The sequence below is a fragment of the Pleurodeles waltl genome, chromosome 3_2 (assembly GCF_031143425.1).
Source record: "Pleurodeles waltl isolate 20211129_DDA chromosome 3_2, aPleWal1.hap1.20221129, whole genome shotgun sequence".
Lineage (NCBI taxonomy): Eukaryota > Metazoa > Chordata > Amphibia > Caudata > Salamandridae > Pleurodeles > Pleurodeles waltl.
In genome coordinates this window covers 119,296,719-119,312,043 of record NC_090441.1, presented here as the reverse complement: position 1 = coordinate 119,312,043, position 15,325 = coordinate 119,296,719, and the positions used below count along the sequence as shown (strand labels likewise).

General features: G+C 45.4%; 1 protein-coding gene across 4 annotated transcripts in view; it reads left to right on the top strand.

The window, feature by feature from the left end:
- CUX1 (cut like homeobox 1) overlaps window positions 1-15,325 on the top strand; it is a 1,145,546-nt gene that overhangs the window by 623,047 nt on the left and 507,174 nt on the right. For 2 of the 4 annotated variants that reach the window (XM_069226952.1, XM_069226950.1), the window contains exon 16: window positions 11,212-11,277. The exons of the other annotated variants lie outside the window; for them this stretch is intronic. In XM_069226952.1, the coding sequence (XP_069083053.1) occupies window positions 11,212-11,277 (66 nt within the window). The remainder of the gene's footprint in view (window positions 1-11,211; window positions 11,278-15,325) is intronic. 4 annotated transcript variants of the gene reach the window in all.

Sequence of the window (15,325 nt, the reverse complement as noted above, 5' to 3'; positions counted from 1 at the left end):
TTGGACTTGCTCCCCTTTCTCCACAGGTCTTCCTCTCCAGGAGTCCACCAGTGGTTTCTTGCAGTCTTGTCTGGGTGTCGTCTTTTCTTCCTTTTCTTCCTTTTGGGTGGTTTGGGGGAATTCCAGTGATTTACTCCTGCTTTCCTGGTCACTGGGGGGAGGTACTGTTACTTACCTCTGTGGTTTCTAGTACTCCCAGCTCCCCTCTACACATTCCACTTACCTAGGTGGGGATCCTGTGTTCGCATTTCATTTTTTTAGTATATTGTTTGGGGGGTTCCCTTAGGGTCACTATTGTCTAACTGCATTTGCACTGTTTTCTAACCTTTTCTATGCCTAAAGCTGTTTACTAGTGTAGTTCATTAGTGTATTGCTTACCTCCTATTGGAGGGTTGCCCTTCTAGTACTTAGTGGTATTGTGTGACCAAAAATAAAGTACCTTTATTTTTGTACGATTGAGTGTTTTCTTTGTGTGTAAGTGCTGTGTGACTACAGTGGTTTTGCTGCTCATCCACAGCTAGCACTGCTTTCTATACACTGCCTACATTTCACTAAGAGGGGATACCAGGACCTGGTATAAGGTGTAATTACCCTAGGTCCCCACCACACACCAGACCAGCTTCCTACATGCTTGCGAGCTAGCAGTCGACGCCTTCTGGCACAACTCCTAGGAGGTCGCAGTCCGTGTTGAGGAGAAGGTCGCGGGACTGCTCCAGGAGCTCCAAGTCCTCTTGTTCCCACTCAAGGTACTCGGGAAAGAAGCAGAAGAAGAAGAAGTCTAAGTGGACTTCGACTTCGCCACGTCCGTCAGCCGATGCAAGGAGTTTAGCACATCGGCGTTCCAGGCACAGTTCTGCAAATCCATGCCAGGTCTGACTCAATGCCTCCCTCCATTTCCAGGAGAAACCCCTACTTAAGTAAAAGACTTCTACGAAGCCATGCACATCGTATTCGAATGGGCCAAACCTTCTGGAGCGTCTTCATGCCCCATGGGGTATGAGGAGGCCCCATCAGGTTCCACTCTGACAGTCTTGGCTCCCATGGGGTCTCATGGATCCAGACTGGCGCCAGTCATACAACCTTCTCCGGTACCTGTCACAATGCCTATGCTCATGGCACCACCAGCCCCATTCTGATTCCAGATGATCCAGAGCCAGAACAGTGTCTCACAGTGACGATTTCAGCCCCGACAGGTGCCAGATCATTGTCTGAGCCATATTTTCAGCACTTGGGCATGGAGGATGATTGGGAGGGGCCACTTGACCTTTAGAAAACCATTTGGAGAGGTCAGTGGACTGCACACTTCTCCAGATACTGGCTTGCTCTCTCCCCTCACTGTTGCTACGTAGGAGGGAGCTTCCCATGCAATGGTAGTGCGTAGGGCAGCGGAAGTCCTTCATCGAGTGACATTAGTTTCCTCAGCCAACACCCAACGCTGAGAGCATGCTAGTACAATACACAACTTTCCACAGCACATTCCCCTCTGCTCCCCCCAGTGAGGGAATCCAAGAGTATGGACCAGCTTGGGAAGATATTTTCTTCCACCAGCCTGACATCGAGGTTGGTGAATACCTCATGCTTATTTCATTGTTTCCCTCACACCTTATAGGATATGGTTGCGCAAGGGCTGCCACAGCTCCCGGAGGATGCCCAGGCCATCCTCTTCCAAATGGTGAAAGATGGGAGGGACGCAGCGAAGTTCACCATTCTGTGTGGCCTGGATAGGACTGACTGGCTGGGCAGAGTGGTTTCATCAAAGGTGTCCTTATGGCACCACACCAGCTGATAACATCTGGCTTTTCGGGGTATGTCCAGGCAAACCTTAAGTACCTGCCCTTCAATGGGACTCGCTTGTTTGGCGAGAAAGCAGACTCTGCACTGGAGTGCTTTAAAGACTCTCAGGCTATGACCAAGTCCTTGGGCCTCTCGGCGACCCCTTGTCCACAGTCTGCCTTTGCCCCCCCCCCCCCCGCTTCATAGCCAACTTAGGGACGTGACACCGTGCCAGTCTTTGGCCCGCTATTGTTCTGTGAAAGCTCCCCAAGCTATGCGAGGACGTGGGTGCGGTGTCTCCAGACGTAGGGGGTCTTGGAAGCTAGAAGTAGTCTGCCACCCAGCCCCCGGCAGCCTACGCCTCTAAGCACTCCTAGTTTGGTTCTGCAGATCTATGCTTGCCCAGTTGGAGGGAGAATTCAGCATCGTCTCCTCCAGTGGCAGTCCATTGTATTGGACGCTTGGGTACTGCAGATCACTGCAGTTCATTCTGTAGGGCTCTGCCCTGCCTTTCCCAACATTCAAACAGCTGGTGGAGGATCATTTGGCTCTACTCCAAGAGTAAATTACAGCTGCCTTGGCCAAGGGAGCTATAGATAGGGTCCCAGAATCAGAAGTAGACAGTGGTTGTTATTCCTGCTATTTTACGATACTCAAAAAGAACAAGGGTCTTTGCCCTATTCTAGACCTACGGACTGGAAATCTGTTCCTTAAAAAGGAGAATTTCAAGATGCTTGCGATGACTAAGGTCTTGTCTCAAGTCCTGTTGAAGGGCATGTACATAAGGTTCGCCTGGCTCCCAATGCTTTCCTATAACAATGCTTTCCTATAGGGGGACCCCTGGGGTCACAGAGATGCTGCAGGTAAAGTCCAGGGGGTCAGTTCAGGGAAACCAAAGGCTGGACAAGGAGTGGGGCTGCCTGCTGGACGTTGCTGCACCGAGGGTTGGATTCCCCAAGGCCAGGGGGCTGTGGGTGCAGGAGTACCTTTAGGTGTCGGGAATCTACGTCCGGTTCTGTCGTGGTCAGGGGGGTCCTTTGGATTCAGTCTGCAGGTGTTGTGTTGGACAGGAGGGTCAGCATAGGGTGGGCACTTGCTCAGAATAGCCTGGGGACCAGCTCTAGTCGATTGGGCCACCTGGACACGGGCCGTGGGTGTCAGATGCAGAGTGGGCAGGACTTCTGGATCTGGGGCCGTTCTGGAATCCTTTGTTGGAGTTTCCTTCTAGAGAGGGCCACTGTCCATGGGAGATCTTGGTCCTCTGGGGTGCAGGCAGTTCTCTTTAGGCTTTTAAGAGGTTGCTGGTCCTGCAGGATGTCACCTTTTTGTAGCAGGCCTTCAGAAGCTGGAGACAGACCTGTAGGGCTGGGGCCAAGTCAGTCGGTGTCTTTAGTCTTCTCTGCTGGGGGTCAGCTTAGCAGTCCTTCTTTCTTGTTGTCTTTTTGAGGTCGCCAGGAATCTGACAAGCTAGGTTCAGGGGAGCCCTTAAATCCTGTATTTAGGGGTGTTACAGGGGTCAGAGGGCAGTAGCCAATGGCTACTGTCCCTGAGAGTGACTGCACACTTCTGGTGTCCACTTCCTTTGAGGAGGGGGACACAGACCTAACCCTATTGGTCCCCGTCCTCCAAACCAAGAAGGAGGATTTCACTCGGAGGGGGTCACTTCTGCTCTGGACACCTTACGGGGGGGTCCCAGCTGAAGTGGTCACTTTTTCCCTAATTTTCCAGCTGAACTTGCTGCCAAAAGAGGGGCTTTGTCTGGGGGTCAGGCATCTCCACTAGCTGGGTGCCCTGGGCCGCTGTAACAAGAGGCCAGAGCCTTTGAGGCTCACCACCAGGTGTTACAGCTCCTGCAGGTTGGAGGTGTGAAGCACCTCCGCCCAGTGGAGGCTTTGTTTCTGGCCGCAGAGAGCACAAAGACTCTCACCCCATATTGGTCAGAAACTCGTCTGGAAGTGGCAGGCTGGCACAGACCGGTCAGTCCTACACTGGACGTCTGGTTAAAATACAGGGGACATCTCTAAGGTGCCCTCTGGGTGCATTTTTCAATAAATCCATCACTGGCATCGGTGTGGGTTTATTGTACTGGGGAGTTTCATACCAAACTTCCCAAACTTCAGTGAAGCCATTATGGAGCTGTGGAATTCGTAATGACAGACTCCCAGCTCATATATTTTATATGGCCGCACTGCACTTACAATGCCTAACAATGTACTTAGACACTGGGGGAAGGGGGCATATTGCTGATGCAGCTATGCCCCCACCTATGGTATATTGCACCCTGCCTTAGAGCTGTAAGGTTCTGCTAGAGGGGTGACTTACCAATGCCACAGGCAGTGGTTTGTGGGCATGGCACCCAGAGAGGGGTGCCATGTCGACTTTGTCTGTTTCTCCCCACCAGCACACACAGGCTGCAAAGGCAGTGTCCACGTGCTTGGGGAGGGTTCCTTCAGGGTGGCATAATAGATGCTGCAGCCCTTGGGGACCTTCCCTGGCCACAAGACCCTTAGTACCATGGGTACCTTTTACAAGGGACTTAACTGTGTGTCAGGGATGTGCCAATTGTGGAAGCAGTGGTACAGATTTTGGGAAAGAACACTGGTGCTGGGGCCTGGTTAGCAGGGTCCCTGCACACACTCAGTCAAGTCTGCATTCAATATCAGGCAGAAAGTGGAGGAGGGAAGGTGGAGGTAAGCATGCAGTTTCCTACAGACCTGAACCAGGTTCTCACATGCCTTATGTGTGCTCTATTTCAACCACTTCACAACTGCCCCCTCAGGCTGCTCTCAATCAAAACAGCCTTTCTCGTAAGCATAACATCTGTCCAAAGAGTGTGTGAGCTGCAATCCTGGTCATCTAAGCTATTTATCTCACAGTACTTACTGACAAAAGTGGTGCCTTTTCCGCCCAAAGGTGGCAACCCCATTTCAATTGGGACAGACTGTCACCCTGCCCATATTCTTTGCTCCCCACATTCCTCTAAGGAAGAGGAGTGACTCCACCAACTGGGCCCAAAAAGAGCGTCATCGTTCTACCTTGACTGGATAGAGTTCCAGATGGATGACCAACTCTTTGTGGGATATGTGGGAGCAAATAAAGGTTTGGCAGTACAAAACAAACCCTTTCACACTGTGTCGTTCTCTGTATAAAGGTGTGCTATACCCTAGGTAAAAAAGCAGCCTCCTGAGGTCTTACCAGCTCATTCCACTAGAGGAACACTGTGACCATGGTGTTTGCTCTTGGAGTCCCAGTCCTTGAGATCTGTCAGGCAGCAATGTGGCCGTCCCTGAACATGTTTGCCAAAAACTACTGCCTGGACAGTCAGGTCCGCAGTGAAAGGGCATTTTGCCCGTTCGGTCCTGCCCGACTTTCTAATTTGAAAACAATTGTCCTGAGCTCACGGCTAGAAGACTATGGCTTGGGTATCTGTTCAGAGGTAAGGAATCTGAAGCAAGAAGTCTCTATAAAATGAACAAGTTACTTACCTTCGATAACTCATTATCTGGTAGAGACTTTATCTAGCTGCAGATTCCTTACACCGACCCATGCCTCCCCGCTCTGTGGACTCTTTTGCTAGGGTCAGAGTGGTCTCTTCAGGGCCCTAGTTTGGACACACACATTCAACACACCTTGTCATGGCTCTGTGCTCCTGGCGTGCAACGTTGTGATTAAAGTAACTGACATCTGTGCACCTGGGTGACGCCTAAATAGGTGACCCTGACGTCACATCCGGTGCCAATGACCACGCGTGGAACCGAAGTGAGCCACCCAACAGCTCGCACAGGGGTATTGCTCGAGCAAACGTTTCTGGATACTGTCTGACGCCTGGAGAAAGTTAAGGAATCTGCAGCTAGATAGTCTCTACCAGATAATGCTTTACCGAAGGTAAGTAACTTGTTCTATAGTGCTAGAGTCAAGCTTATGCAGCACACTAATTTGTTCAGAAATATCGCGAATGTTCATTTCCATAAAGGTGTTTGAAGTAAAAATCAGTCCTTGATCTCTTGATTAAGCTTCACCAGAAGGCTACTGTATTTCTCAGTGTCCAGGAGCTAAGCCTTACCTTTGTTTTCTGATAGAATTTGCAGCACCGATGTAAGTGCTGCATCTTCCTTTTCTGCGCATGCTTTATGAAAAGGTTACAGTTTGATTTGAATATTTTGACAGAAGTAATCATGTTGGCTATTGTCTTGTTTTTTCCTTGTAATTAACATTTCAAGACATTTAATTTTTCTGCCATACCATTCCAGAAAGCTAAATCGAGCAACCACAAAGTGCTTGATAATCTTCATTTACAGACTCCATGAATCGTTGACCTCTGGCAATCGCCAAAGGAATCCCACAGGATTTTTCCCTGCTAAGCTATCTGATCCGAGTATGCAGTAAAAAATCCCCATATTCAGCTGATATTTCTGCTCGGAATAACTTGAAGTTTTGGTGCTGCTTTGCACAAATAGAATTAATCATTATAATAACAAGAGTTATCACACGATCAGACCCCATTGTCTTCTCACACATTGCCTATTGATGTATAATGCAATGGCAGTTCAAATATGGAGGGGAATTATGATCTGCTTTACAATTGGCAGTGGAACCAGAATGATACCCTATCTTTGTGTATGCACGAAGTTGTTATTGCCACTAACTTTCCAAATGGGACATTTTGTTTCTCAAAATAGTGCTTCACCTCTTTGTGGATGTCAGATCCTCTGGTTGCGTTTTTCAGAGGCAATACAGTTAGAAATTCCTCTTTATCATTGCAACCTTCAAAAACATTCTAATGAATAATGCCAACTGGGCAATATCACTTGAATCAACAGGTTAATCACACTGAATAGTGAAATATTTGCATGTCTTTAAATCCCGCTCTAGCTGCTCTGCTGTGTTGACCGATAATGCAGATGCCCTCTTTGCCACAGTGTTTGCTCCTAATTGCACATCTGAAATGGCAGACATCATTTCAGGACTGTTTTTTAAATCTACCATTAGAATCATTGCTTCTTTCACAATAACTCCATCTGAAAATGTTGCTTTGTGCTTGATCAAGTAATGGCTAACTTTGAAAGATGCTTCAGTTGCTGCATTAGCTTGCTTTCTTGGTTGGCTTTGTGAAAAATATATTGCTGTCTGCAATGCAGCTTTCAGTTCATATACTTTGTGTGACCTTAGGCTGGGTCCTTTAGGGGAACTTCTTCTCAAAATGCATGTGCGTTGTTGAAAAATGCCTCTCAGCATTGCCCTTTTTGCCCCAGTGCAACCTTTGCTCTACAGATTAAACATATAGAGTCGTCTTTAATGTGTATAAATACAAATTTGTTCTCCCACTTGGAATGCAAGTAGTATGTCCTACTCTTTGGCCTTCTGGAGGGGTCTGGTTCTTCATCCAGGATTACAATTGTTAAAGCTGTAAGCAAGAGTTTGTGATTAGCTGCATGCTGATTAATTAAACTGCACCGTTGGAAGGTGAGATAATTAACTCACACTAGCTATGTTTAATTATGATCAATGGATGACTCCTTTTCACAAAGGACACTAGATTTGATTTAGCATGACCTAAGGAAGGCGAAGGACTAGGGTTGTGTGGGTTTAGCGGACTTCTGCAAATAGGAATAGGACTACTATTTGCAACACAGAATTGAACTGCTAATGTGCTATGTTTGTGTCTGAGAAGCAGCCAGAAAAGCTGCACATTTCATCTTCTTGATCAGTATAGCATAGGCCTCAACCGACCTCATTAAGCAGTAGCGTTGGCCAGGCCATCTCTAGAAAGATAGAGATACTCATGTAGTGTTTAAGGTGTACAACATGAAATCAGAAAGTCTGAGATCAATCCCAGCTTCCCTCTTTAACAAATTGTGTGATGATCCTGACCTCTGCAGCTGCCAGGTAAGCAGACTGCATTCATAAGAAATAATTCGGGATCAGCAGAGCTATTCAAAGCTGTCGGCAGACTGAAAACCACAAACTGTGCATCTGTCTCTCACACCTCATCATCCACCACATTGCAACCTGCTGTGTCCCACAACGTGATTCAGTGTTCATCACAAATAACATGGAAACACTGCCTACATAGGATCACAAAACAATGACAACACCCTTCAGATCACACACCCACATGGGGGGCAGTCAGCGCTATAAAGCTACAACTAATTACATTGTACCTTTTTTTACTTCATTGTCACACATGACTGCACCTTGAAGTGCATGAGTTCAGAGTGTGCACTGTAAAAACATCTCCTCTTCTAATATAAAGTTGCTACATGTAAATGATGTACATGACCCAACACCGTTTTTTGCCATCTGGGATGGAGGGCGTGCATGATGTTTAAAAACGAGCACTTCTAAAAATGCCTCTCAATGCCTGAGATTAAACCCTTTTGCATGTTACAGAATTACACTTATATATGACATTGGTTTCACATTTGCATTGTTCTATTGCAAAAACAGCTTTTTTTCATGACTGCTCGTGCATGAAGTCATAGAGCTAAGCCTGGCCCTTTGTTCAGCTTGCCCTGTTAATTTCATCATATCTACAGTAGAAAAGACAACAGTGTCAGTTATAGTACCATGTGCAGTGTCCCATATAGTTTGTTTCAATTCCACGTTCACTGCTTTAAAGTGAGCTTGAAGCACCATGTGCACAATGTCACAGAATGAACTGCAGTACCATGTTCAAGATAAGTTGAGCCAATCTGAGCAGCTGGTTTGGGTGAGGGCTGGCAAGCACCACAAAAACAGTGTGGGTGAGTGTCTAGACCCATTTAACTATTCTCAGCTTCTGAATGTGATGTGATTTATTTTTAGCTGAGTAATGATTCTCAAATACTGCTGTCCAAGTGAGCATCCTTACCCATTGAGGGACATACAACATGTTTGTTACTTGATTGGTCACATGCCTCAAGATTATCTGGTTTTGTCCGTCACGTAATACTGTTCATTCAGTAATTTGTAAACTGTCTAGTAATTGGTTTCCTGAGCTCAAAGGTTCCTTAACATTTTTTGCAACACTCCTGCCCATTCTGTCTTTTGGGATCAGGAAAGAAAAATGGCCAGCAGGAATTTGAATTACCTTGCTGAGCAAACATCAACAGTTCTCAGATGGTAAAGTGTGGCTACTGAGCAGTTATCCTTTCAGAGGAGGGACTCATCGGGTCTAACTGCACAAGAAAAATTAAATGTTCTGCTGGTATTAGAATACATTTTTAATCTTACAAGTTTTTCTGTACAGTTCTAAGGCTTTCTGTACTCAATATTACAATGGTGCTTTGATTTGTCAGACTTGCGAGTATGTCTCATTCAGTTTTGCCAGATCCCAGCAACCCACAATCCTTTCAAATGAAAAAGAAACACATTCTCAGAGACATCATGAATGTTCTGCACTTGCAACTCAGTTGTTTAAATTAAGTAAGTGACATTTTAAGGTAAAAGCGTTTCACAAATCTGTGAGTATGCTCGTCGAAATTCCAAGACTTTAGTCCCGCTTGCAGTATTCAACTGTAGCAAAATTGTTTCCGGTTTCAGGGTTGTTACTCTGTCTCACCACTGGACGGCAGGGGGTGAATTTCCTGGTTGGGCAGTCAAGGACTGCTTTTGACTGGGTTTTGATGATGTCACCTGCTTTGTTGTGCTCCCTCCCCCCCAGCTCAGCTCAGTTCAACCAATGTGGGCTGCTGGTTTTCGTGAAAAAAGGCCTTAAATTTAAAAAGAAAAGGACAGGGTGAATAAAAGAGATACCTGACTGTGAGCTACTGTAGTGGACAGGAGTTAGCTCAACCTTTGGCTTGCGGATTTGTGCCCCGTCACCTAGTAACTTTTACCCTACTTAGCTTGCTCTGTTTTAGCGCATTTATTTAATTAAATCTTTTAAGATGGCTGCCTTGTTTTTAGTTAGGCCCATGTTTTAGTTTGCGTTATCAGTGCCACCGCGCTAAGGCGTCAATATCAAGCGACAAAGATAAACAAACTGTAGGTGTTCACTTTAGGTACTTTCCCAATTCACGCTTTCGAGGGAATTGTTTATATAAATTACCGTCCCAAGCATGCCTTGTTATCTATTGTTTGGGAACAAACCTATGTCAGGGATCCCGGTAGATCTGTATAAATATTCATCACTTAAAAAGATAGAGTGATTCCTACTAGATGCCATTGTTGCTATCGATGTTGCACGTCGCCTTGACGTTGACCCAGTCTTCGTGTCCCTACGGAGTCTGTGCTAGAGACCTCATTCCAAGGTAACGAGGGGCGGGGGCTCTTCTCATGGACATGGCATTGGCAGATTAGGTTTAACATACCTAGTTCTCTTTTAGGTTAGATGTTAAGCTCATTATGCTAGGGTATTAGGACATGTTTCACATTTCATGTCTTTTCATGTTATTGCAAGATGGTGGGGGTCTTTATATTAATGACTCTTGTCTTGGCCAGTCTGATTCTTGCACTGTTCATTATCCCAATCGTTGCAGCACATGCAACCTATCGCAGAATGCAGTTTTGCTAAATAAAACCTATTGAAACTTTACTGCATCTTCTTCATTGCCTGTGTTTGATTGAGACATGTTGTTTATGTGAGAAAATGGTAATCTCCATTTAACCACAACACTCCCTGAGATGTAGCACTCTTGAGTCCATGCGTAAATGCTGCCACAAATCACCTTTTACTGTTTAGATTTTTAGTGAGGTGCTGCTTGTGAGCTGGAACGGTCGGGACGACAGTTGGGACTTGTTGTAGGATTGGCAATTCAATCAATTCTATACCGGTCCTTCCACTAAAAAATAAGTCATGCACTGAAGCATGGTTTGTCACCTAATATGTAGCATTAATTTTGTAAATACATTTATAAATGCTTACTGGCTCTTCCTAATGTATTTCCTTTAAGAAAGCTAACATTTTAAATAGGTGACCATAAACTATGTCTGCCGTTTCATATATTGTTTTGTGGCCAACGTTCATTACTGTTGGAAGAATATGAAAAGATTGTAAAATGTACAAGCGTTTTAATAGCTTAGAATGCAAAATGAACTGAAGTATCATTGAGGTAACCTATACATTTGTTGAAAGTTTAAAACAGATTGGGCAAGAAGGGTATGGTAATTTAGGAGAAAGCACAGTTTTTCTTAGCCTGATTTCAAATCAAATTCAGCAGAAGGTGGTCTACCTTTGCTTTGGGAAATCTTTTGCAAACCAGATTATTGTATTATCTGTTTAGACTGGCCTTACACATAATTTCCTAAATTTGTAATACTCATACTCGTAACAGGTGTGATCGTCTACTGCGCCACAGGCTTTGTTTCCCACAATGCTCTACATTCCGTAAGATGATTTCGAAAACAGAAAGACGTTCCATTTTAAATATCTGAAGATGCAGTGTCTTTCATGTCAGAGCAAATGACATGGTTACTTCCCCTTATTGTTTTGTTCTTACCAAACTTGTTTTTCAACAGAGAATCCAGGCCAGAACCTGAACAGACTATTTCAGGAAGTACCGAAACGGAGAAATGGGTCTGAAGGTATGTCCCAGATGTTTTTTTCTTTAAAGCCGTTATCGTGGAAGTGAAGTGTGCTTGTGTGTGTTTAATTAACACTGGTAGTTTGATTCTGGCCTGGAATCTGATAGAAAAACAGATCGTGAGTATAAAACAATACACGGGAGGCAGATCATATTGCTTACGTATTCTTCTTTATGGATCTTACGGGCTTGGCTTACTGTTGCAGCCACTCCGTTCATGTTTGCAGTTTTTATTCCGAATTGCAAAGTTGTGCAAAACGCCTAATAGAATGAAGGGGCGGTATATTGTGTACATATGATGAAAGACAATAAAGAGTTGTTCACTTTAAGACAACCCTCTCATTTTAAGAAACCAGAACTTTGTTTACTTTATTATGTTTGATTATATAATACAAATTGTGAGGCAACCTCCTTGGTGAATTCCAAAACGTATTTAACTGTTGGCTGTACATTAACAGGCCCTTGGTCTCATGTCCAATGGTAAATACATATGGATGATATATATGTATATTTATGAAACCAATCACCTGGGTTTTTCTTTCCTGAACTTGTTTTAGTTACAAGAATACACACTGATAATTATTTACTTTAATATGATTGAATGCATTTTACTTTTATCTGTGACTTCTTCACGAAGTGCTAGTGGGGTTCACATGATCATGAGTAATGTGATTTTGTTGATTACATTGAAGACAATAGTGAATTGTTAAAAAAGCACAGTATGTTGCTAATAAAAAGTAATGTGAAGTTGTTAAACGTGTGCAAGTCAAGTTCCATTAGTGAAAATACGTTGCTCACTTCACATTAGAGTGGTCCATCAGTCCACCAGGGCAGTGGAACGATTTACTCACCTGCCCTTGCTGATATATTTAGATGATTTAATCTCTGCTGCTGTTGTGGCAACTGTGATGAAGATACAGAAAGTTAAGGGAGTAGCCATCATGATTAATGTGGCTGTTCAGCAAAGCTTGTGGTTCTTCAGAAATACATTCTGACTGTAGGAGTTTGTTTTTGAAACAAAAATATATCCCTGACATGCTGGTAATATTTCCCAGAGTATGTGCATTGTGCTGGGACTGTCTGCCTTAAATAGGGTGGACTGTAGTACTTTGACCAATAGCACAATGCTAGTTGGGCCGTTGAATAAACGTTTGTTTTCCAGTATTGGGGTATCTTTCATAGATTCACATGCTTGAATCATTCCCCGTCGTCGAAGTGGGAGTCCCACGGTACATAGAAAGCAATAATTGGAGATTTTTTTTTTTTTTATATATTGAAGTCAATAGGAGAAACACCTTCAATTGTAGAACTATCAGCCTCTTTAGAAAGAGCCCAAATTTCAGCCAATCAGGCGTGACCACCCCTTTAGAATCCTCAGCACAGAGGCTCAGTCTCTCAGATTTTCTACCGCACGTCGTGTGTAAGGGAGTCTCCCTGAGCTCTGCTCAGTTTTCTATCTCTTCAAGAGAAATTCTTAGAAACTTTCACTTTGCTCTTACTGCAGAAGTTTTCCATCATGTCTACAGTAAGAAAAGGTCTGTTTAGGCCTTGTGGGACCTGTGGAAAATTGAGACTTCACTGTGAGGACCCTCACAAGGAATGTATCTACTGCCTACATCCAGAGCATAAGGTCAAGGACTGTAAGATCTGCAGGACCTTTCCCAACAAGACTCTGAGGGACAGAGAAGCCAGGCTCCTACTTTGGCTCCAGAAAAGAAAGGCCAGGGAAGCTCTTTCTGAGGAGGAGGAGAGTGACACTTCAGTGACCTCAAAGAAAAGGAAGAGGTCTGTGGAGAGCCTATCCCCTAAAAGCAGTAAGTCAGCTAAGAAGCTGCATGCATTTAAGGACAAGCCGGAGGAACTACCTTCAACATCCAAGGTAGCATGTGGCAAGGTTCACTCAGAGCCATCCACACCTGCTTCTTCATCAAAGAAGCTCAAAAGGCCTTCAAGTTCACTGCCGCCGTCGACGTCCAGAAAATCTACACCGTCGACGAGCGCTCCGTCGACGACAGGCCTTCCTTCGACGACGACTACAGCGACGGCCACGTTTACGGCTCCTCCATCACCGATGATAGTAACTTCGTCTCCGCTGTCATCTACGACGATAACGTCAGTGAGTTTGAAGTATGGTCCATCGTCGTCTCACACCCTGAAGATCACAAAGAGGCCGTCGACGGGTAAGAAGCTGAAATCTTTACCGTCAACGCATTCATCGACGAGTAAATTCAGAAAATCTCAGTCGATTTCACCGACGAAAGTACCGACGATGCACCTGTCGACGGCAACCCCGTCGACGGATGGCGTGGCAATATTGACATCGTCGACGGCAACTTCATCGACGCTGGCGGCACCAATGGCAACTCCACCGACGACGGCTCCGTCGACGCCTACACCGTCGACGAGAACACCATCGATGAGCGCTCCATCGACGGCGGCTCCGTCGACGACTCATTATCCTCACTTTGGAACATCTCCTTACCTGCCGCAGATAATTTTACCTATAAAGAGCAAGTCTTCTTTATTGCTTCCATCACATACATCGCCCAGTAAGGTTGCACCAATTCCTCCGCAGCATCTATTTGCTGACGAAGATGATGACGATGATGTTTATTCTGATGATGGCTTTTTTCCGGTGGCACGTAGTCCATCTGAACTACGCATTAAGTGCGAAGAGGAGGATCTCCAGCCTTATTCTGACCAGCAGGATCAAAGTCATCTACAACTTCAAGGACAACAAGAACAGACAGTTCAGATGCCGGTCTCGTTGATAAACAACCTTCAACAGATGATGCAGGATTATTATTTGAGATTTCCTCCAGCTGTTTCTTCTACCCCGGTACAACCTCCACAGACACCAGTGTCCACTCCGGCTAGACCATCAGAATTTCCGGACCTTACCACAGCACCTTCATCTGCTCAGGGTATTGCTTCACCTTCATCCGAGGACGAGCAAGAAGAAGGTGAGATACAGGACTCGGACTCTCTCATTCCTGAATGGGATGAGTATCAAATCCAAACTCCATCTCCTTCTACACCACCACAAGTGGACTCTCCACCGCAGGACATTGGTGGCTTCCATAGTGTCATGGAAAGAGCTGCGAAAAGATTCCAGCTGCCAATTACTTCGAAGCAGTCAGACTGCTTTCTTTATGACTTTAAAGAAGATACTAGGAAGTCTGTAAGGGCCATACCCATTTTTGATTTCATTTGGGAGGAAGGTCTAAAGGTCATGCAGACTCCGTCCTCCATTCCCGCAGTCTTGCCGAGACTTGAGAAGAAATATAAGGCGCCAGACAACTCCCCAGCATGTTTGATCAGCCATCCTAAACCGGATTCGGTCATTTCGCAGGCAGCTCAGAGGAGGTCCAGGAATCCATCGGCATCTCGGACTGCCCCCCCCAGACAAGGAAGGACGTCATTTGGACTCCATAGGCAAAAAGTTTTCAACTATGGCGGCCACCACTGTGAGAGCAGCTAACTCTCTAGCAATCCTGGGGAGATACGATCGCCAGATGTGGTCTGACATGTCACAATTCATAGATATGTTACCTGAGGACAGTAGAGTAGAAGCACGTAGGATTCTACAAGAAGGTGAAAAGATTTTGGCTGAAATCATAGACTCTGCCATTGATGTTTCCTCTACAGGTTTTCGCCAGTTGGCCGGGGCGGCGGTACTCAGGCGCCAGGGGTGGCTCAAGGCTACCTCTTTTAGGCCTGAAGTGCAATTGAAGATTCTGGACATGCCGTATGATGGCGAGCTTTTGTTTGGCAAGCATGTCGATGATGCGTTACAGTCTATTAAAGCAGACACTGAGACAGCCAGATCTCTGGCAACGCTACAATACAAAAGACAGCCCTTTCGGGGAGCGAGAGGGAGAGGAACCTTTTCATATAGAGGAGGCTCTCAACAATATCGTCATTACTCCTCTTACCAAGGTCAATTTCGATCAACCTTCGGCCAGCAACAACCGCATTCCTTTCGTCAACAGTCATCCGCTCACTTAAGGCAACAAACAAGAGGAAAGTTGGCTTTCAAGGCCAAGGAG